Source organism: Saccopteryx bilineata, chromosome 7 (assembly GCF_036850765.1).
Source record: "Saccopteryx bilineata isolate mSacBil1 chromosome 7, mSacBil1_pri_phased_curated, whole genome shotgun sequence".
Classification (NCBI taxonomy): domain Eukaryota; kingdom Metazoa; phylum Chordata; class Mammalia; order Chiroptera; family Emballonuridae; genus Saccopteryx; species Saccopteryx bilineata.
In genome coordinates, this window is record NC_089496.1 from 110,150,204 (window position 1) to 110,173,145 (window position 22,942).

General features: G+C 55.0%; 2 protein-coding genes across 3 annotated transcripts in view; one reads left to right on the forward strand and one right to left on the reverse strand.

The window, feature by feature from the left end:
- DOCK1 (dedicator of cytokinesis 1) overlaps positions 1-22,942 on the forward strand; it is a 437,923-nt gene that overhangs the window by 195,620 nt on the left and 219,361 nt on the right. The gene's annotated exons all lie outside the window — the stretch shown is intronic.
- The window catches only part of INSYN2A (inhibitory synaptic factor 2A), a 62,282-nt gene that overhangs the window by 21,879 nt on the left and 17,461 nt on the right, over positions 1-22,942 (reverse strand). Inside the window, exon 2 of the mRNA XM_066240184.1 lies at positions 18,145-19,288. Coding sequence (XP_066096281.1) covers positions 18,145-19,283 — 1,139 coding nt within the window. The 5' untranslated portion in view covers positions 19,284-19,288. The remainder of the gene's footprint in view (positions 1-18,144; positions 19,289-22,942) is intronic.

Consider the following 22,942-nt stretch of genomic DNA (forward strand, 5'->3'; position numbering starts at 1 on the left):
CCTGCTAAACTTTTTATTTTTTTAAGCATTTGAGGACATAACCTGTGTAATACATTGTGCTCATTGCTTTGATAATCTGCCTAATTGTCCTTGGAGCCTCCAAGCTGTAGGGTTTCGCTTTGCTGTTCATTTTATGGGCCCATTAATAACTGCGTTGTAGCAGCCGAAGGCCGTGTTCTCCAAATGTAGATGTGACAGCTAGGTTGTTCCTACCTGGCAGGGGACAGAAAGCCAGGTGGAAATTTTCCGTTTTTTTTTTTTTTTTTTTTTTTTTTTCTTCTCACTTGGACACAAGTCAGAAAACCAGTACTTGAAACGGAAATCTTTCTAGATCGCCGTTGCCACCAGGAGGATCACCCACTTTGAGAGCAGATACTTCTCCAAGGACAGCAGGGCCAGAGAGAGCTCTGTGACGAGAAGTTCGGAGAAGGCAGCTTGGACTGCTGGTGGGAATGCTGCAGGAAAGAGAGTCTTGATTGAAAATTACAAATGTTCAGTCTTGCAGCTGAACCGTTCCACTGGCTTAGCCTCTCTTCCCTTTGGCTTGAGGAGCGTATTACCTCGTCTTGGTTTATCATCCTGTGCCTGTCACAATGCCCGGCCCACCCTGAGCATGTGGTTCATAGTAATTTGACCAAATAATGCAGCCTTTGTGTTCTCATATTGAAGTTTGGTAAGAGACAAATCTAATGAAAAAAAAAATCCAACTGGGGGCTAAAAGCAAATGAAAAGTATAAATTGTGAAAAGCTCTGGTCTTCACTTTTTTCCTATTGGGAACCTCTTTGAACCCCAGTGGCAAGCATGCTCATTGTTAATGTGGACTTTCACTGCTCTGAGCTTTGTAGCACTCACTACTTGTTATCCCATTACGGTCAGCTACCGTATGTCAGTATTTTATGGTCTGAGCCAGGGGTCGGGAACCTATGGTTCGCGAGCCAGATGTGGCTCTTTTGGTGGCTGCATCTGGCTCGCAGACAAATCTTTTTTTTTTTTTTTTGTATTTTTCTGAAGCTGGAAACGGGAGAGACAGTCAGACAGACTCCCGCATGTGCCCGACCGGGATCCACCCGGCATGCCCACCAGGGGCGACACTCTGCCCACCAGGGGGCGATGCTCTGCCCCTCCGGGGCGTCGCTCTGCCGCGACCAGAGCCACTCTAGCGCCTGGGGCAGAGGCCAAGGAGCCATCCCCAGCACCCGGGCCATCTTTGCTCCAATGGAGCCCTGGCTGCGGGAGGGGAAGAGAGAGACAGAGAGGAAGGAGGGGGTGGGGGGTGGAGAAGCAAATGGGCGCTTCCCCTATGTGCCCTGGCCGGGAATCGAACCCGGGCCCCCCCGCATGCCAGGCCGACGCTCTACCACTGAGCCAACTGGCCAGGGCGCAGACAAATCTTTAATTAAAAAAATAATGTTAAAAATATAAAACATTCTCATGTGTTATAATCCATTCATTTCCTACCGCTCATGTTCATGGTTGTGGGTGGCTGGAGCCAATCACAGCTGTCCTCTGGGACAACACCAAACTTTTATTGGATAATCTGTAACGTACACGGGTCGTTGTATGGCTCTCACGGAATTACATTTTAAAATAAGTGGCGTTCATGGCTCTCTCAGCCAAAAAGGTTCCCGACCCCCGGTCTGAGCCATGAATAACTTGGGGAAAAATATTCAGCACCAAGGACAGTGCCAAGAGTCCAAGATACTTTTTAGTACTTTTTTAGTTTCTTTGACCCGTTGTTCCCCCCTTCTGTCTCCCCCCATCTCTCCAGAACACTCCCAACCCAAGACCAATTCCTGGACCCTGAACTTCTCCTTGCTTGATGCCCTTTGGACACTCATTGATCTTGGTGGGTTTTGTTGAAAGATAAAGGGAACTGGACGTGAGCTAGGAACTTAAGAGATGCAGGCTTCTGGGCTCTGTGTGAGCACACGGCGGTGGGTTGTTACTGCAGACCTGTGCAAGCAGAAGGTTTTGCACCAGCTAATACTACGACGTGGTGTCCATGGGGTCCGGGGTTAAAGTCTTCTCTGCTTCTGCTTCATAGCGAGGCAGGTTTCTTCATAAAATCTTGGTCCTCTTCACAGAGGACAATGAGGGTCGTTCATGAAAGATGGCATGGACCTCTGGCCAGGGCTCCCCTATTCGAAGGAAAGTTCAGGGGCCCTTCTCTGTCGTGGCCTGGATTGTCAAGTTCCACTTTGCATGCCAGTCACCAGTGTCTCCAGCTACCTTAGGCTTCTGAGTAATCTGCCCCAATTCTGGAATTGTCATGATCAAAAACTTCTGAATATGAAAATACACATCTGCATATTTATTTTACAATAACCCCACAAGCACTGCGGGGGACCGTGTTGGGTGTGCAAGTCCTTAGTCACTCCTGTTGTGGATCAACATCAAAAGAAGCAATCAGGAGTAGAATTTATAAAACAACCGAATGACGGCCATGATGGGAAAGCAGGCACATGGCCACGCTGGTGCAGTGGGGTTTGCGACGAGCCACAGGAGTGATGAGGGAGAAAGGACAAGGGCCCGTGCCAGCCTGATCGATGCCAGGGCTGTGTCCTGGATTGCAGGGGCAGACGAGCAGGGCCGGGAGTGGCAGGCAGCATCCGCCTTCTCATGACCGCCTCTGGGGGGGGGGGGTCTGAGGCCCCAGGTGGTGGACAGGGCGCTGAGAAATGCCAGGGAAAGGTCACGGGAGCTCTGTGCCTGGCCGCGTCCACCTCCACGCGGCCTGCTCTGCGTCTCGGAGAACATGGGGGGGGGTGTCCTGAGCGGCGGGACACACAGCAATACCGAGTCCTAAGGAAAGCATTGTTCCCAAAGGTCAGGGAAGGGAGAGAAGAAAAAAATATATATGTATCTTTCATTGTGCCTGTTATCAGAAGCAAAGTCCAACAAAGTTATCAGCATCTCAGAGAAGAATGGTTGGCAGGTGGAAGTTAATTCTATGGAATTTAACAGTAATTACTAGTATTGGGGGGATTATTGGATTGACTTTAATGCGCAGTTCCTACAGCCGCTGCTGCAGAACTACTGTTTTCTCTATAAAATTTCAATTTCCCAACTGCTGTTCCTCTTCTCACATTCCCGGGGATGCCTGGTTTTAGATTTCAGGAGAACATTCTCCTCTCAACGAACATACCACGGGTGTGGGCACGCGGCCGGCCGCAGGTCTGTCCTCCGTGAGTCAGTCCTCCACAGGTCCGTGCAGGGCGTCCGTTGCGTGGGCCCGCTGCCCATTTTCCCGGTCTTATAGATGGCGTGGGGTTTTCCAGCAAGGGCAGGGTTTCTAGCACGTGAGCGAGCGGCAGCTGGGCTGACGCGGAACTCCAGGTGGGTTCCTGTCATGGTGGTCTTCACACCACAGGTGGCACAGGGCATTGGCACTGCCACTCCGAGCTCACTCTCGGGTGTTCACGGGGCCCTCGGCTGGAGGCATACTCGCTGCCAGACAGGAAGCAGCATGCTCGCTGCTCTTGGTGGTAAATATCGGCGCTTGTTGAATTGATCCCCTTCATTTTGATCTCTCTCCTCCTTCCGGCGTTCGCTCTGGGGCCCTGAGATGGTGTCTTGCCTTCTGCATTCTAGCCCAGGTCTGCATCCCAGTCGTCCCTTCCGGGTACCTGAGCTATTAGTTAGGTCGGCGTCTTAAAGGGCATTTCCACGTACCAGGTCTCCAAGTGACGCTCATGAGAGGCATGAAGTGATGCCACGACTATTGTTGGGAGAAGTTAAGTTTCCACACGTGGACAGAGTCCGCCATTTTCCATGACCCCCAGTGACTTGTGGAGGCTGCCCCGCCCCCGCCCCGGCTATAGTGTTGGCTTGTACCTGGGTCTCTGTTCTCACGAGGCATTCCCTAGCTTATGCCCTAGAAGGGGAGTTACTTTATTATCAGCACTTCCATAGCTCAGGTGAATTTAGACGTTCCCCATATAGCCATGGAAATGCAACTACTTATCCAGTTTATACACCATTCCATGATAGGAGTTTGGGGAACATCCATGCTCGGCCTGTTAAAGCAATATGCCGTTGATTTTCCTAACAAACACCAAATCATCAGTTGGTCCACAGAAGGCACTACTGGCTTCCACTGGCACGGAGTAGGACCACTGGTGCGGAGTAGGACCAGTTCCTGTCTCCCAGGCGCCGAGAGGAGGACTCTGAGCCAGCAGCCGGCTTGCTGTGTTAGGCTGGCAGCTCTGTGTCACTTAGGGGCCTGGTATCCCCACGTAGACAAAGCCATTTGCCTGTTTTTTAACTGAGGTTGTTTTTTTAGGACCACAACGTAACAGCAACCCCCACCTCTTTGGGGCATCCCCGCGTTCTGGGCCTGAGGGATGTCTGAGTGGGTCGCTTGTCTCGAAGCTCTCTTAGTGTCCTCAGCAAGTGCCCTGGGGAGCCCCACAGCCCCAGGCCCTCCTCATGTCCCCTTTGTCCTGCTCTCAGTCTCTTCCCTCTGCCAGGACACCTGTCCTGCCCTCTTGTCATGGCGCACTCTGCGTTTTTCTTTGTTAGCCCGGCCGCTCCTCGTCCGAGGTGCCTGTCATGGGAGAGGGGTCCGTAGAGCTTTGTGAGTACAAGGAAATGAGGGCTGGAACAGCCAATCAGAAGTGAAAGGGACTGGGGCTGGAGAGCGGGGAGGGCGGTCGGGCTCTGTGCTGGTGGGATTCCGCAGCGCGGACTTGACGTAAAGCTTGCAAAAGATTCCAGTCCGTGTTTCTCGTCCCGTCCCTTGACTGTGCCAGGACCATGCCGGCGTTGGAGTTGCTCTATCAGAATCGCTGAACTGTTTGCCTGGTGAGACAGTTCTCACCAGCCACCCTTGACTGTATGGCCCTGGGTTCTCTCCTGTCTCTTTCGCCTGTTGGCGTTAGGTCGGGCAGTGAAGCTGGAAACACTTCACGATGCGTTTCCTCGATCTGTCTTGGGGCTTCTTTTTGGAGGAAAGGGTTCTCGCGGAGACTGAAATACAGCAAACCCTTCTTTCCCCTATAGACTCGGGTGACCCTTCCCGAATCTGTAGGTGGATAATTGTATAAAACAGTCACCCATGAGGTGACCCCATGAAGGAAGATCTAACCGGAGTCCCAGGCTAGAGGGGTGTCCCTCTACGAACGGGACTGTCAAGTCTTACAACGTCCTCGGAGTCTCAGCACAGCTGGAAAGGAAATGGAGAGCTCGTCTGGGAACCCCAACATCGTCTGTAATTTTGGCTGATTGGCAAGTATGCTGAGGTCCAAACAAATTACTTTATACAGTTATGTTTTGGAGCAGACCCTGTTCATAAGTGAAGACGGGTCTTACTTCCTTATTATTTTTTTTCCTCTGCCAGAGAGTAAAGTTTTCAAAATGGTACACGTGCTATTCTCCCAGAACCAGAACTGAGACTGACCCATGAAGAGCTAGCTTGACGTGCACATCTCATGTGATCCCCATGGAACGCACGGGGGTAATTTTCAGCACTCCTGGTTATTTCTATGTAATATTCTAGTGATAGATCTTAAAAGACTCTGCTAAAAATGAGCCAGAAAGACTAACTGGCTTTCACCACACTTGCGTGGTCAAGTTCATCTAACGCTTTCTGTGCGTCCGTGCTGGACAGGGCTCTTTGCTGGGGGGCGGGGCCGTGGGGGAGGATGAATAAAAACATAGACCTGACCCTCCCAACACTAAAAACCTACAGCGTGTATGTTTCCAGAAGGAGGACTCGCTTCTATTATAGATTAAGGAAGTCGCGTTGTGGTTACTTCGAAAAGCAGCACCCTTTCCGCTGACCTGTGTTTCTTTGCACCTGTTCTAACCTCCGTCCTGGGCTCCGGCCCAACTGCTGTCCCCTCCTGGGCAGCTCAGCACAGCCCCTGGGGAATTCTCGGCGCCCCCTGTGTGGCTGTCTGACAGACCGTGCCTCAGGGGGTACTGATGAAGAGTTGGGCGCCTTTCTCCCCTATGACTTGGAGCATGTGGGTTATCTGTCTTCGCAGACCTAGCATTTGGTTTATGCTGGCCATGCGCACGGTAAGCACCTGCTTCTGTTGGGATGCCTAGGAAGTTAGCACCCTGCCTCCCCCCCCCCCGCCCTGCTTAACTTACAACACCAATCACCGTGGAGCAGGCCCTCATCTGAGCAATTACTTTACTGTTAGTCTGTGTTCCCACTAGAATGTCAGCATCACGAGGGCAGAGAGCTCTGTCTGTCTCTTGATGAACAGTCAGTGTCCACAGTGGAACCAGAAGTGTAAGCAGGTGCTTACGGCATGCTTTTCAACCATGAATGAATGAATGAATGAGTGAGAGAGTTTCCTGCTGGATTCACTGAAACTGTACCCTGTGCTTCTGAAGTCTGTGATTCTCCTGGCTGGAGCAGGTGAGAGCATCTGTCTGCAGACATTAGCATCATTCCCTCTTAAATTCCCCCAAATACGTGGAAAAGGTCAGTTCGCGGTGCTTCCCACACCTGGTTATTAAAATAAACAGCCTCGTCTGCCCCCCAAACAAGCCCCGCCTCCTCCTTTCTTTATCCCAGAAGCAATGCGGGTGAACAAGTTTCCCTGAGAAACACCCCCTTTTCATAATGACCTTGGCGGCCCTGGGGAGGCAGTGCTGACAGGTGAACTTGTATCGCCTGGCAGCTCTGCGAATGGGGTGGCACTGCTGTTCCAGGGACGCCCCGCGACCAGGGGCGCGTCCTTTCCTGCGAGGTTTCAGTACAAAGCATCACCAGGAAGCAGTGAGGGTGCTGCGTGGCCAAACCCGGCTGCCAGAGTGAAGCGTCTGGCCCCAGCGGCGTCTTGGCCCCTGAGAGGACGTGGGAGCCCCGGGGCCTCGCTTGCTTACAGCACAGCTGCTCCTCACCCCCGCCTCCCGGGACGGCCCTGCTCTGGCTCCCTGCCTGCCCTGCGCCTCGGAGAGGACAGAATATATTACGACTGGGGCACGCACGAGATCGCTGTCAGTGACCCAGGCAGACCCGGACAGAGACAGACTCAGGGTCCCGTATGAGGGCAGGACGTCTTCTCTTCTGTGTTCTGGAATCGCATTTCCATACTATTAAATCCACACGTAAACATTGGGGCGGGGTGGGGTGGGGGAGACAGTCATTATTACTTTTGCGGGTGGACTGCCTGGTTATACGATACCCCTGGGACAAAACGACAGTTTTCTTTCATCCATTCCGCGAAATCAAGGAGATGCTAAGTTGCCAAAAATAATATCAATAATAACAAGCGAGTCACTCCTCCCAGAGGGCACTGCAAGTAGCCATTATTAATGAAGAAAACAACCTTTTTAGGGCTGAGCTGAAGCTGAATTAATGAACTCGTCCCCCTCTTTCCCCGGAGGAGCGATCAAACGTAAGCTATGATTTACTGACAGTTCATGAACATAAGTTTTGGTGGCACTGGCTACCAAACCACAATGAAAATCGGAATGGGCATGTACTATCTGGAAACAAGTTGACATCTTTCTCCTGTTCTGGCGGACCCACAGCTTTTAATTTGAAAGTGTTCCTGTGGTGCCTGCTCCCCTGGTTCCCATGGTAAATAACCATGGAGGCCTTTATCTTTGGTAATTTCTTTTGATGTGCATTTTTAGAACAGTTTAGGTAACACATTTAAATCAGAGCCTACTCTTTGGGAAGCTTTTTTTGTGCTCTGTTTCAAAAGCCTGACTTGGCTTTTTTTTTTTTTTTTTAATGTATTGATTTCAGGAAGAGAGAGGAAGGGAGAGAAAGAAAACATTGATCTGTTCCACTTATTTATGCATTCATTAGTTGTTTCTTGTATGTGCCCTGACTGGGGATCGAACCTGGCACCTGAGCCTATCGGGAGGAAGCTCCAACCAACTGAGCTACCCGGCCGGGGCTACACTTGCTTTTTTTTTTTTTTTCCTTCATTTTTCTGAAGCTGGAAACAGGGAGAGACAGTCAGACAGACTCCCGCATGCGCCCGACCGGGATCCACCCGGCATGCCCACCATGGGGCGACGCTCTGCCCACCAGGGGGCGATGCTCTGCCCATCCTGGGCATCGCCATGTTGCGACCAGAGCCACTCTAGTGCCTGAGGCAGAGGCCACAGAGCCATCCCCAGCGCCCGGGCCATCTTTACTCCAATGGAGCCTTGGCTGCGGGGGGGGGGGGGGGAAGAGAGAGACAGAGAGGAAAGCGCGGCGGAGGGGTGGAGAAGCAAATGGGTGCTTCTCCTGTGTGCCCTGGCCAGGAATCGAACCCGGGTCCTCCGCACGCTAGGCCGACGCTCTACCGCTGAGCCAACCGGCCAAGGTGCACTTGCTTTTTAAACAAATGCTTCTGAGCTCTTGTAGCTGAAGATGAAAATCTTTTAAGTTTTGGTCTCGTCATTTACAAAATTCTTATGTCTGGTGGTGAGACTTTTATCTGGAGAGATAGCCTATTACTAGAACCAGTGAACTATCGAGAGAACAAAAAAGTTTTACTCCATCTTTAGTCAAAATAGGCCCAGTTTTAGATCATTTTGACCTAGGAAGTCAGTTCTCATGAATGTCCTTTCAAATATACAGCCTTCCTTTCAGATCCTCGCATGCTTATTTGTATGTTACATGGGACACTTCCCTTCAGCTTGGTATTCACGTGAACTTGAACATGCGCTTGAGGGAGGTTGAGCCAGACGGGTCCCTGGTGGGGCTGGTGACCATCTCGTGTGACAGATGGTACGGACAGGCCCTGGGGCGCTTTCCCCAGCAGGGTTGCTGCTGGACAGATTCCGTCCTTGGCATTCTGGTCCCTGGGTTTCAAGATCAATAGCCTTGATTTTTTTCTGAAATTACCTCACAGAGGGCCATCCTCTTACTGATCATGAATCCTTAACAACAGACTTTAAATCTGGGAATCCCTCCGAATGGCGGCTCCTGCTGCCTCCCGCACGGGAGGCTTGCTTTCCCCCGAGCATGCCCTTGCGTGGACCTCACCCAGTCTGGGGTGCCGGAGGGAGCCTTTTCTCCCCTTCCCGCAGGAGGAGGAGCCCCAGTTTGCAGTAACAGCACACGTGCCTGCTCTTCTATCCTGTTCAGACACGTCAGAGGTGTCCCCTTTCCAGAGAAGGGAGAGAGAGAATGGGTGTGTGGTGGGCCTGACAGGTTCTAGATGTGAATTCTGTCCTCACCGCCGCTCACCAGCCTTCTGACCTCGGTCGGGGACATTCTTTACCGTGTCCTTTAGTTCCCTGGTGGAGATGACTCCTGCGTCACAGAGTTTTTGTGAGGGTTAGTAAACCAGACAGTGTAGGCTGGCTGGCGGGCGTACGAGGGGTGCTCAGAAAAGAGCAGGCTTGCGGGTGTCCCTGCCCAGCCTCCTTTCACTTGGGGTTGTCCCATAGATCCAGCGGGTGAGCCCTAACATGAACCATTTTTGCGTAGCTTGGCAGAAATGGCCTGGGATTTAAAAAAAAAGTTCTTGAACTCTAGGACTTGCATTTCATCCCTTTAAAAAAAAAGATACATGAATTCTGGGATATGTGCATGTCATACCTTGAATTGTTCATTTTATCTGCAAATGGGTGTCTGAATTGCCTCCTGGCTCGGTGCTGAGGCTTTTATTTACTGACCAACTTAAAAAGGCTGGGGAGGTATTTGAAATCTATTTTGCACTCTGCACAGGAAGATTATTTAAATTACATTTCCAAGGCTGTGTGATACCTACATGAAGCCCAGAGCAAGAATTTGGAACGTGTGTTATATTCTTAGAAATATATTTCCTTCATTTTTCACATTAAAAATGGAAAAACTATTATTATTTTTTCTTCAAGAACGTGAAAACGTAGCACTTACATCACGTGATAGAGATACAAGCCACAGAGAAGACGCCCCCCGGCCCCTGCGCATTAAATGAGGAAAACACTAGAGAGAGAGAACAGCATGTGTCTTTCCGTGGCGACATCAGCAGACGTGACAGCGCATACTTGGACGTTAGAAATGGAATTTGTTATGTGTGTTTTCCCCCCACAGATGTGTAAAAGCCGTTATTGGCAGCCGGTAAAGAAAAATGAGAGGGCAGAGGCCAGCCCCAGCTCGGACAGCAGTGGGAGGGAGGAGGAGGGAGGAGTGGAGAAAAAGAATGTAACAGTGGGCTTGTGGGACACGTTTACTGATGGACATCGGTAGCAAGGATGTTCCCTCTCTCTGTCTGTCTGTCTGTCTGCCTCTCTCTCTCTCTGTAAGCTTTTGTGAGTGTCAAGGCAGTGGCTGAAATGACAACATCCTTAGACATCTCTGGAAATTTGTCTTTAGCGCAGACAGAAGCTTTGAGGTCCCTCTTCTCGTGTGGACCGTTCTCTAACGCGGCACACGTGGCTCAGAGACCCTGGCGGGGATGCGCCACGTCTCACCCCGTGGGTCTGGGCTCCACGTCCACAGCTGTGTCTGTGACACCACAGAATGTGTACGTTGATGTCTCGGAAAGCGAGTGCAAAGGTGATGTCTCTGCCCTGGCACCCTCCACCCCTCCTCGCCCCGGGAAGGAAACCAGCCCGTGTTCACACTGCAGCAGCACACAGCCCTGGCGGCGTTCGGCTTCCTTAACCTCCCTGCTGACAGGCCCGTGGCCGCTGCCTCCTGGGAGCAGAGTAACTTGGAAGACAGTGACTGTCCCGTGTGCATGCTGGTCCCGGGCTGAGAGCCCCGTCTCCTGTATTGTATTAATCTCCCGAGACGCTGGGGAGGCAGGTATGCTTAGCTCTCTTACAATGCAAGAGGCTGAGGTTCTGAGAGGTTCAGAACCCTGCCTGAGCCCAGCCAGAGCAGGGAGGGGCAGGACTGGCTGTGGACTCTGAGCTGAGCCCCGCCTGGGGCCTTCCACTCTGTGCCCCCCCCCCCAGGTCTCATTCCCGCATCCTGGAAACGCCGAGTGCCCAGGAGGCAGACCGCAGTCAGCTGGCTGGAAGGTTTTCAAATGTTGTGGGTACAACCAATGTGCAGGGAGGCATGGAAACTGATTTGTCAAGAGCGTTAGGCAGTGCACGGCTGAGGTCTCCTCGTCCGAACAGGGAGTAGGCAGGGGTGGGGTGCTCTTGGCAGGATTAGGACCCTTTTACGTCTCATCCCCGCTCCGCGCTGTTTTCTCCTCGCTGCTCACAGTGGCCTGCTTTTCTGTGGGGTGCCATGCCAGAGGCCAGGGAAGGCAGCCTTCCAGAGAGGTCCACGTGGGTCCCCGGCAGAACCACAGTGGCCAGCCAGGGATGAACGCCACTCACCTCCCCTCTCTGAAAGCTGGCTCTCCCGGCTAACCAGGTGGAAGGCTTCGTTCTCAATTAACTGGGTAGGCTTTGGCAAGAGTGACCCCCTCACCGCTGGACAGGGTGCCCAGCCAGAGTGCTCTGTCCCCTTGCTCTTGGAGCGGGAGCCCAGGGAGCTAGCTGCCAGTCACACTCACACCCAGGCCTCGGCTGTGCCGTCCTCACGCCTTGGCTGCCGCAGGGATGCGCTGCCTTCCTCGTTGCTTGTTTCGCCTCCACATCCTCAACAGACTGTCCCCTAGGCTCCCTCTGTGACTGCGGGGCAGCGTTTATTCTGGGCGAGCGTGGACATTTAGGGAAAATGCGGAGCGCTGTCACGCCCTGAGGGTCCTGCCGAAGAGTGAATTGGAGGCACGCCTCAGTACGAACAAGGACAGAGGGAAGGCCAGTAGGGGATCTCTGTCCACCTGGCCAGTGCCAGCGGTGTCTTGGTGTAAGCGAGTCACAGCACACCAGTATGCGCTGGGATGACCTCTTCCTCCTGGTGCAGGGGCTAGACCTTCTCCAGGTGTTACAGAGATGCTGTCTTGTGTGTATGATACATCTGAATCACAGATACGTGTTTAACACACATGTATGTGTACACACACACACACACCTACACACACACACACCTACACACACACACACACTTTCCAAGCAGAACCGCAAAGCTGTCTGGGCTGAGGCACACTGCAGCGTAGGCTGGAACAGCGACCTGCAGCCTATGCACACACACACACACACTCACCTACACACACACTCACATACATACACACTCACCTACACACACTCACCTACACACACTCACCTACACACACCTACACACACACCTACACACACCTACACACACTCACCTACACACACTCACCTACACACACATACCTACACACACACCTACACACACACTCACCTACACACACTCACCTACGCACACACTCTCACCTACACACTCACCTACACACACGCTCACCTACACACTCACCTACACACACACCTACACACCTACACACACCTACACACACACCTACACACACTCACCTACACACACACACACTCACCTACACACACACACTCACCTACGCACACACTCTCACCTACACACACCTACACACACCTACACACACTCACCTACACACACACACACTCACCTACACACACACTCACCTACGCACACACTCTCACCTACACACACACCTACACACACCTACACACTCACCTACACACACCTACACACACCCCTACACACACACACTCACCTACACACACTCACCTGCACACACACACCTACACACACACACTCACCTACACACACACACACTCACCTACACACACACCTACACACAGCTACACACACACTCACCTACACACACTCACCTACACACTCACCTACACACACACTCACCTACACACACACTCACCTACACACACTCACCTACACACACTCACCTACACACACACACACTCACCTACACACACACTCACCTACGCACACTCACCTGCACACACACACCTACACACACACACTCACCTACACACACACACTCACCTACACACACACCTACACACACACTCACCTACACACACTCACCTACACACACCTACATACACCTGCACACACACCTACACACACCTACACACACACTCACCTACACACACCTACATACCTACACACACACTCACCTACACACTCACCTACACACACACACACACACACACTTTCCAAGCAGAGCCGCGAAGCTGTCCGGCTGAGGCACACTGCAGCGTAGGCTGGAACAGGACCTGCAGCCTGTGCACAGCTGGGCCTGGCTTCATTTGCCTTGGGCCCCCTCCCGGCCTGCACTGTACCTGGCACTTGGGAGACTCTTGATAAGAAGCTTTCGGAAAGTGTGAATGCATGATACACCTGTCTAGCTGGTATTCACACACCTGGGGCTTGTCCTGCACCCCTCTTCGGACCTGGTTTTCAGCTGTGGAAGTGGGGTCACTCTCTTCAGAAGACCAGGGCACCGGAGTCGGCAGACTGGCCCGTGGCCCCAGTCCGGCTCTCCCTGCTTTTGTCGGCACCGTTTCCTGGGATCACAGCCATCCGGACTCATCGGTGTGGAATCGTCCTGGACGGCTCATCAGACCCAGTGGCGGAGCCCTGTCATGTGACCAGACACGTGTCCCTCGGCCGAAAATATTTATTCTCTGCCCCTTGGCAGACAGAATGTGCTGGCACCTACCATGTCGAAAACTGACCCCAGCTCTTCCAATAAGCATCGACCTGCGAGCCTGGTTCCTTCCCGTGAAATACATGTCTCCCCATGGACCCCTCACCCTCCTGTGGCTGTCCCCCCTTCGCAGGGGTTAGAAGGAAAGCAAGTCGGAGCAGATGTTAGTGCGGGACTCCACACTGGCTCGTGCACACGTATGGCTGTCTGTCTGTCAGTCCTCTTCACAGTCTTCACAGCCAACTTGAGTGCCAGCCTCCAAGGCCCAGGCCTCAGGGTCCACACGCCTCATTTTTCCATTCTACTGCCGTGTGCCCTGGGCTCGGGGGACTGGGGCCCCACGCCAGAGAAATACCCTTTCTCGGGGAGGTTGAGCAGGACCCTGTGAGGGTGGAAGGAATTCACCTAAGGCCAGGGGTAGGGGTGAGGGGGTCACCACATTTGCAGAACTTCCTGCAAGCTGCTGGCCTCCTTGGATTGATTAGTGAGGGTCTTCCTCTTTTAAGTGAGTCTCACATCTGCTCTGACCTGGAGCAGCTGCTACCCCCCCCACCCCCCCGCCGAGTTTCATGAGTTCATCTCTGCCTGTTCGTCAGCGTAGGGCCCTTGTGTGGTCGGGGTTCTGCTGGTCCCTCCTGCCCACACCTACGCCTGCAGGGGACCCCTGGTGGATGCTGAAAGCTACCTGACACACGAACGCACCTCCTTCCCTCTGGGCAGCGGCGGGCCCCACCCTCGTGCCTGGGCGCTGGAAGGAGGCTGCTCACCGTGGCATCAGGTCTACTCAGAACAGAGAGTCCATTAGGCTGTCGCCGGCCGAGGAGCCCATCAGCACACTGCCTGCCCGGGATGCAGAGTCTGAGATGCACACGGCTGTCTCCCTGCCAAGGCACCACATCATAGTTGCTGGTGTCACCGTGGGCACACAGGCCTGCGGCCCCTGGGCCTCAGAGCCCCCTGCCCAGCAGCCCATCACTGCTCCGGGGAAATGACAGTGGTTATCAGGGTCGGCTGGGTTTTTAACCCCAGCGCCCTGTCTGCCTGGTTCGCAGCCTCTGACGACCACATTAGTGGCTTCTTTGGTATTCTGGGTGACCCTGAGCTCCCGGGAGGAGACAACGACTGACGCTGAGTGCTGTGACCAAGCAGGGTCAGTCTTGGCCCCGCGCCCACGGAGTGGTTGGACGCTGCCCGCGCTGCGTCAAGCGAGCGATGTCAGTGAGTCGCCTGGACATTTTACCAGGGACGAGAAGGCACGGTTCTGGGCACTGTTTCCCCCTGCCTGCCCACAGGACGCGCCCTCCTGACGTGCTCTTGTCGGGACTTGTCCGTCCTTCCCTCCGCACCCGCTGCGCACCTGCTACTGCCACAGGCGCCGCGTCGACATCCCCCTTCCTTGTCTACCGCCCCCCCCCGTGATGGGAGATGACCCTGAAGCTCTCGGAGATCAAGTAACTCGCCCAACAGCGACACATCGCCTGCTGGGCCTCTCGGAACTCTACGTTAGTAAGCGAGATCACAGAGAGAGTCTCCGATGCGAAATAACTGGGAAGCTCCTGGCAGTGGTCAGGGTCGGGGACATAGGCAGTGGTCGTGGTCGGGGACACGGAGCGTCCTCTGCCCAGCATAGGGACAGCTGCAGGGGGCCTGCTGCACAGACGCCACGCAGGCCCAGCGGTGGGGCTGCACGAGCCAACCCAGGAGAGGAGGAGAGACTCGCCATGTTTCCAGACACGTAAACCGGCCCACGGCCACTCGCCAAGTTCAAAGGGCACTGCCTCCCCTCGCCCTGTCTGACGTCGGGCACAAGACCACGGCCCCACTGGGCCAGGCTCAAGCCTGCTGCGTGATGGAGATTTAGGGGCAGGATGTGTCATTTGATTCCAAGTCACGGGCTCCGCCATGCACCCCGACGCCTGCCTCCCCGGGACGGCGCTTCGTGCGAGCCGAGTTCTGTGCAGATCAGACCCCTCCGTGCCACGTGGGCGGGGGAGGTGGGAGAGAACTGATCTCACCCGGCCTCTGAGCACACTCCACTCACAGGGTGACCTTTAGACTGGGAGCAGACGTGGGAGTTGGCCCGGATACGGACCTGCCTTTCTACTGTGAGCCTGTCTGGTGCTGACGGCACCTGACCTGGGGAGGGGTCACTTTGAAATGGAAGTCCTCTTCCGCCGTGACCTGCAGTGCCCAGTCCTCAGAGGTTCAGCAGCTGGGGCTTCTCCCTGGCTTCATCTATTCGTGATGGAGATGTTCTGTAACCAGTGGCCTTTACGCACCCAGAATGTGACCAGTGCAACAGAAGAAGTGCATTTTCTGTTGCGATTCATTTTGAGTTTTCAATTTCAATAGCCCCGTGTAGCCAGTGGCCACTGTCTTGGACAGAACAGCTCACGGCTTCAGGGGCACCCATGGAGGGAAGTCTTTGGGGGGACAGTGTGGGAGGTGCATTCACCACGCTGGACTGAAACTCGGGGCCACCCCGTGCACCCGACCAGCAAGCCCCACACTCACACCCCCGGCAGACATCCATCCACTCAGCCGCGCCAGGCCCTGGACTGAACATGAGAAGCTTCCCCCCACCCCCCACCCACCACCACCACATCATCCTCCCCTTCAGCCGCAGGGTGGCTGGTTACCTCTGACTTCCAGGCAGAGCAGTGAGGCTCATAGGTGCTGCCCTTGCCCAAGTCCTCAGCGCCAGAACCAGAACTCCTGCCTTGGCACGTCTTACTGATCTCGGAACCACTCTGTAGACTGATAGCATCTCCAAGGACTCAGAGGGTCCTACAGAGAACAGCTCTCCTCACTGGTCCTCCTGGTGTGGGAAGGAGCTGTCTGCACAGCACAGCTCTCCTTTCGTGGGGTGTCCGTGGGTGCCCTGTCTTTGCACACATGCCTATGAGCAGGCTCGCTGGCATATGCACTTGGCCTTGTACCGGTAGGTGGATTTTATTCCCCCCCCCCCCCCCCCCCGTCATGCTGGCACCTTCCTATCTCACCGTCGGGTTAAGGTCACTGCCGGCAACATCTGGGTCAGTGATGGGGGTCCATGGGAAGGTGGGCTGCTGACCCACAAGTCCATCAGGACTCCCTCCCCTTAGTGTGAGCTCTGGAATATGTCCACACTCAAGTCTCAGTGACTGAAACGGGATGGAAACGGAAGTGTGAGCCCAAGACTGAACGAGGCCTGTTGGAGATGTGCCTCAGTGTCAGGCTACCTTTAACCTCTGCTGTAATGGAGACTGGCTCGAAACTCAGTCTGCTTACGACCCACAACCTCAAACCCTACTGTGTAAGCAGGAGGCGGGGGCTGTGGGGAATTACCCCCTCGTGTGGATGGGCCGCCTGCACAGAGCTGGAGAGGCCAGACGCCAAGGGCAGAGCCTGCGCCTCGCTCCTCGCCAGGGGCCAGGCCGTCAGCCGGCCCTGCTGCCCTGGAGCACAGCCTGTTTCCTCCGCACCCCCGGCCACAGGCAGAGACTACAGCTCGGCCACGGCTGTCCTCTGGAGGACCCCGGGCCTGGGGCTACCTGCAGCCCTGACGGCGCATTTCCTGCTCGTGGGGACGCTGGCCGCCACCTCACTCCCCCCCAGGCTCGGGCTCGGGGCCCACAGGATGAGGGTGCCCATCATGGGAGGCGACAGGGAACCGCCTCAGATGCCCCTGCCAGACACGGGCTGGAGGGAGTCTCTGCGGTTTCCCCACAGAACAGGCAGGAGCCGGCTGGCCCGGCCGGCGGAGCCGCAGGTGAGCCTCGTGCACCGTGTGGGAAGCACGGAACCCCGAGTGGCGCCCGCTCCTGTCCCCGTGTTGCCCACGGCCTGGCCCACACAAGCCCTGCTTGGCAAAGGGGCTCAAGACCAGCCTCCTAGCCGTTAGGTCGTCGGTTTTCAACTTTGCTGCTGCACTATTTTCAAGTTCGAAACCTGAGCAGCCCAGTTCAGCCATCTGTCATCAACGCTAGACTGACCGGCTGTCATCAACGCTAGACTGACCGGCTGTCATCAACGCTAGACTGACCAGCTGTGCACTCGGTCTGGTTCCTCGACAGCCCAACTGGATGCATGGCGGCGCGGGGGGGTGGGTCTTTCTCCTGATCGCATACAGGGAGGGCTCGTCCAGGCACGGGCGCTGCTTCCGTGGGTCCCTTTCTGCCGTGGAAAACCTGGACCGTCCTATGTCAGTGCTACTCCGGTTCTTTAAACGAGTGAGTCAGCATTTACTTTCCAGAATGCCTTCTGAATTCTGTCTCTTCCCTCCCCTGATCTGACTCTGAAGAGGCAAGTTGCTTCTCGTGTAGATGAGCAATTTTGGACCCATGTACGCTCAGCTAATTCAAGGATATCCTAACCCTTCAGTCCTCGTGGACATAGAAATCAAAGTGCCATCAACTCACTCAGAAACCCCAGGACGATTCTGAATGGCAGGCCGGGCAGACGAGAGCAGACCCACCAACCAGCGATCTGCAGAAAGCACTCACGCGATGAAGCCTCGCACCAGAAAGCAGCCTGCCACCCCTCGGGGCCTCCTCTGTGCTCAGACCATAGCCTGTCCACAGGAAAGGGTCACTCTAGTCTCACGATGGATTTGGGCAGGGGGTGGGGTGGGGGCTACACAGATGGACCCCAGGGTGACGAGTCTGAAAAGCGTCATAAGAAACGAGTGAGCATACATACCCTTCCCGGTGGGCCTCCCCTCTCTCCAGCTCCTGAATGACCCCCAAGAGCACTTTGATGGTTTCTTGGCTGGAACTGATCAAGCCCTCCATCACCTGGAGCTGTGCTTTGAGGTCCACCACTTCCGTACGAGGCACGATTTGTTGGCATTCTTCTCCCAGAGCGACTACCGTCGAACAAGGCTGGTGCTCCTGGCCCGCCAGGGCCGGAGTCTGCAGGAGGGGCTGGTCACTACATTCGGGGGACAGGCACTGTGTTGGGGGCGCCTGGAGCCCATTGAGATGGGCAGCCCTGCTCCGCTCCTCGTTGGCCGGGGGGCAGAGGGACCACTGGCTCGCAGAGGCGGAGTTCGACAAGGCAGGCTGGGGGACCTTGGTGCCAGGTGCCTCAATGGCGGCCACCTCGGTTTTAAAGGCCCTGCTGTGGGCCGAGGTAGCGGCTTCCCCCGCGTCTGGTGCCCTGTCCCGTTTTGCTGTCCTGTGCCGCTGGTCATCCTCGGGCTCTCGGGAGGGAAGCCGGGTGGCGTTCTGGAGAGGCAAGTCCCGGCAGCTGCGCACGTCAGGGTTCCTGCAGGTCCCCACGCAGTCGGCCCCGGCGGCCTGGTCCAGCGTGTTCACATGTTCGTGGGAATGGAACACCAAGGCCGTGGTCTTCCGCACCCGGTCCGCAGCCCACAGCCGGGCCTCCTCCCGGGGCCCCTCCTCACGCTGCCCCTTCGCGTCCGTGACAAACCCGTTGTTCTGGCTTTTGAAGGCGTCCGCGGCCGGGATGCTTTTCAGAGTCCCCTTTTTGCGATCCGGAGGGAAGGTCTGGTAACACTTCTTAAGGTCCGGTGAAGTCTGCACGCCGGTGCTCTTGGTGACGTTGGGGATGGACCTGCGCGCGGGCACCGTCATGTATTTGCGGTAGGCGGCTCGGTGGTGGGACGCGGGCTTGGCCTCCCGCCTCTCGGCCGTCTGTCCCGCGGGCAGCTGAGCCTCGCAGATGTCCTTGAACCGCACCTGCAGGGCCTTGTTCCGTTTTTTAATCTGCCGGTTGGGATCCAGGGTGTACTTCATCTCCAGCGCCAGGCAGGCGGCTGGCTCCACTTCACTCTCGGACATCGGGAGGGCACCTTTGCCGGCGTCCTTGCTCACCATGGTTCCTGCGTTCGGAGACAGCAACACAGGGGCGTCAGGGCGACAGAAATGCACACGCAGACTCGGGCCGGGCAGCCCTCATGTTATTTAGCTCGAGGGACGCCTGCCTGCTTCCTAATTGTTATTAAAACTGGTGAGGTCGCCTGTCACGGCAGAGGCAAAGTGGACCCACTGAGCGTGGCTGGCAGGCGCAGCGGGGACGCGTCTCAGAACACATGAGCCTGCTTCCTTCCCCACGTGGGACACGCTCGCTTCCCCTCTGATTGTCACGCGTGTCCCCCCATCAGACCAGCCTGTTCTGCTCCACCTGTCAGGCCAACCCACCAATGCAACCTCTTCCACCCCGCGTGTCACCGTTCTGCACGACAGACACACCCTGCCTCAACGGGCAGGTGGCTTTCCAAATGCCGGTGTTTGGATGGGTTTCTACTGTTTTCTGAGGGTTGGTGCGATGCCTCTATGATTGGAATGTGAGGGAAACTGCCTGTTTGCTCAGCAGGGTCTTACCAGAGAGTCTAGATCCTGATCAGGTCAACGTGGGCAGCCCTGTGTTGAAGAATGACAACGCATCTATTTACATTGGCCACGTGGGACGCCGTAGGACAGTGGGCCACCCGGCGTGAGCGGGAACCCTGAAAGAACACATCTTTGAGGTGTGGCCAGCATCCCCTGGGTTAACACCAGTCGTAAAGGGGACACGGGGTTCCCTGCGTCTTCTGCAAAGGCACGGTTAGCAGCTCCTTGATTCTGCCGACTGGTATTTGAAAATACTGTTGTTCTTATTTTTGTTTTTTTTTTTAAAGAAATTACTCATTCTGGAATCGAGTATTTTGTTTTGATCCCAACCTCTGAGGATGAAAACAATGGCGGTTGTTTTGGTATTTAAATCCCGAAAGAAAATAAAATCACGAGGCATTGGGCTTGTTCGTCATGCAAATTCATCTCGGGCCGAGTTATTAAATGCAACTGAGAAGAGGCAGGTGGCCCAGGCTCGGGGACACCAGTGAGGGGGATACCTTCCTCCTGCTCGGCAGAGTCACAGAACTTTCTTGAGAGGTGAACTCAGAATGAGAAATAGAGTCAAGTACGTTGTCTGTTGAGTGAGCATCTCCCCCCCACATGTTCCAGAAGAAAACGGGGGAGGAACCCGGGGTGTGCAGGGCCCAGGCATCAGAGCACACTGCCCGCAGGGGCAAGATCGCTGACATGAGCCAGCAGAATGTAGCCCGGGTGATGGCAGACCATCTGGGCTGCCCCGGGGGCAGGGGGAGACCAAGAACCCAGAACAGAGATGTCTCAGAGCACTTCTCGGAAAATGCCACAGTTTCAGGGACACTTGTGGCTGCCACGCGGGTGCCAGGTTCCACGCCAGGTGCTCGGATCTATAGAGACCATACTGACTACCTTCAGTGTTTAGTGGGCCTCACCAAGGAGGAAGCAGGTTCAGAGAGGTTATTTGCTGGTTAGGTGTCACACAGCAAGTAAGACATACAGGCAGGAGCAGGCTCTGGCTCTACCTGACACCTGAGTCCAGGTGTTCACCTAACAGAGAGGTAGCACACGCCCTTCTGAGATGGGATTGCAGGCCTGTGGGCGTGATGGTCAGCCAAGGGGGAAGGAGGGAGAAGCCCAGGCCCACGTCCGAGAGTGTGATAGAGAATGCTCCTCCCTGCAGTCTGGAGACTCCATCACATTGACCCCTGCATCCGGGCCAGCATCCACTTCACCAGTGCTATAGAAGGAAAGGCTGAGGAAAGCCACGTCCGCCCCAGCTGTGCCGTGCATGGTGAACTGGCCGTCATGTTAGAGGGTACTGGCACCATCTGTGCAGATTCTGGTAACCGGGATGTCTCAGCCCGGCGGTCTTGGCATTTTAGGCTGGGTCACACTCTTTGTTGTAGGGGCTCTCCTAGGCTGTGTGGAATGGGATGCGGGATCCTGGCTACTACTTACTAGATACAAGTCACCCCCACCCATCTCAGTGCGACAGCTAGCAGTGTTTCCAGATGCAGCCAAATGACCCCAGGGGCATAGCCAACCCCTGTTGAGAACCTGTGCCTTAGACCTTTCAACCTTGGGTGGCCAGAGTGTGACCTGAAGGCTTGGGAGAAGGGAAAGTGTACGACCAGGGACAAAGGGCAGTCCCCATCTCCCAGGCAGGGGATGGGGGGGTCTAGAAGCTCCAGGCAGCAGAAACCGCAGGACCGCGCTGAGCCAGCAGCAGACTCGTCCCCACCCCTCCGACGCATCCACGGGTTGCCTGACAAGACGATTCATCCAAAACAACCACACGGGGGGGGGGGGGGAGTTTGCAGAAGACAGAGGACGAGGCTTCTCAGGTCTCCCATGTGCCACCGGGAGTGAGGACCTTCAAGACCTTTTCCATTTGCAACTCAAAACACCGAGCGAGCGGTGACCAGCAAAGGCACAGACCGGTGCCGTCACCCCTACCCCTGGCTGCGTGTTGCGAGGAAGACTAGATTCTGGGGAGTGGGTGGGACACGGCGCACCTGCTCAGGGGAGATGATATGTATCTTTTAGAGACACTTATCCCCCCCCCCTCAGGTGAAAGCAAGGCACAGCAAAGACACGGTGTGGGGAGCGTCCGTGTGGGGAGACGGCGGGTCTCTAACAAGAAAATTAAATCTTAACCCTGAAAAGCCTTATCTCCCATTCATCCTTCAACTGCCTCCGCGTCCGGCGGCGTCACGGCGTACGTGCCGTCTTCCTGCGGAGGACCATCGGGCGAGGGGAAATTGGAAAGGGAGAGCGTTTTTACAAAAAGCAATTTGCTAGTAATTTTTCAGCCTTTTCCCTGCCACGACTGAAAAATGTGTGTCTGAATACGTTTGTCCTACCAGGCTATTCATCATCACGCCTTGCCAGCCAACGGCGCCGAAATAATTTTCTTCCATCAGTCCGCTGGTTTGAAAGATATTCTGAGCCTCGGACCCAACCGTCAAACTAATAAAACAAATCAGGAGAAAAAAAAAATTAATTTCCAGTGGCAAAATAATAATAATAAATCTCCCCCTCCTCCACTCTCTTAAGGTCGTCTCTGTTTTACAGGGAGTTGCTAATTCTAGAAGAAAAAAAAAATCATTTCCTTGTTCGTAGAGATAATGGTATTCAACAGGAATGTTTGTCAGTTCACCTGGTGGTGGTGAAATCTTATCTCCAGTCGTCCTGTTCAAGTCGGCTGAGCTGCCCGAGGAGGGAGGGCGCCCAGGAGGGTGTGGTTCCCATCAGATGGCCGGATGACGTTGGCCTAAAGCATCTGCGTAGCATTTTCCTGGACATTCAGAACTGCCTTCGTCGTAAGGTTGTACGCATTTTTCGCATGAGGAAAACGATCCCAACATGCAGGAACTCGGGGCATTCTGTGGACGAGAGTCCGCGGAACCAGGAGAGCCTTCTGGCCCACGCCTTCCTGCGCTTTCCCTCCAAGCATCCAGCCAGCCAGCCAGCAGACGGATGCGTTCCAGGTGACGTCAGCCTCCGGTCCCCGTGCTCTGCCCAACCGGATGCCAGCGTGGTCCTGCACGCTTCCCTTTCATCGTCTTCTGGGCGCCCGTGGCCGCCTCATAGGGGAGGTCCTGTTGTCCTCCTCAGGGCACCGGTTGAGATGCTGAGATTCCAGACTCTTCTTCTTAACTTTC